General features: G+C 48.1%; 1 protein-coding gene across 1 annotated transcript in view; it reads left to right on the plus strand.

The window, feature by feature from the left end:
- Positions 1 to 248: 248 nt before the first annotated feature.
- The window catches only part of LOC119594652 (unconventional myosin-Va-like), a gene marked incomplete in the record, with an annotated part of 122,411 nt that continues 122,187 nt past the window's right edge, over positions 249 to 472 (plus strand). Inside the window, 1 exon segment of the mRNA XM_037943701.1 lies at positions 249 to 451. Coding sequence (XP_037799629.1) covers positions 425 to 451 — 27 coding nt within the window.

Genomic DNA, 472 nt, shown 5'->3' on the forward strand with positions numbered 1-472 from the left:
TTCAAACCTGATAAAATTTTAATCCCCAAATCCAAAACAGAAGGTAGAAAATACGTTCCAGTGACCCGTGTAAGAGAGAAATGACAAGAGAACCAGTTTTCAAACTTAGACGAAATACAACGAGGAGGGAGAAAAAATGGAATTTGAATTTGGCGGTCCATTGAGCCGTGCAAGAAGGGCATAGGGGAGGCCCAGTTCCCGCCCCCGCCGCCAGATGTCTCCCGCGGCGCCGTCGGCAGGCAGCGTCAAGTGTCAAGTGTTCAGTGCGTTATCGACCTGTGTGAGAGGAGGACCTATTGAACGCCTGACCGGGAATTTGCTAAATGTGGAAATAACGCCAAATATCACCCAGAATCGCCTCTCGGTTTGATATCGGATGAGTTTTGTATTCGATTAATGGATTGATTCGACGAGGAGAAGGAGGATGTCCGTGCGGGAGCTGTACGTGAAGGTAAGTGATATCCGTGAGTTT

This window comes from Penaeus monodon, chromosome 34 (assembly GCF_015228065.2).
Source record: "Penaeus monodon isolate SGIC_2016 chromosome 34, NSTDA_Pmon_1, whole genome shotgun sequence".
Taxonomy (NCBI): domain Eukaryota; kingdom Metazoa; phylum Arthropoda; class Malacostraca; order Decapoda; family Penaeidae; genus Penaeus; species Penaeus monodon.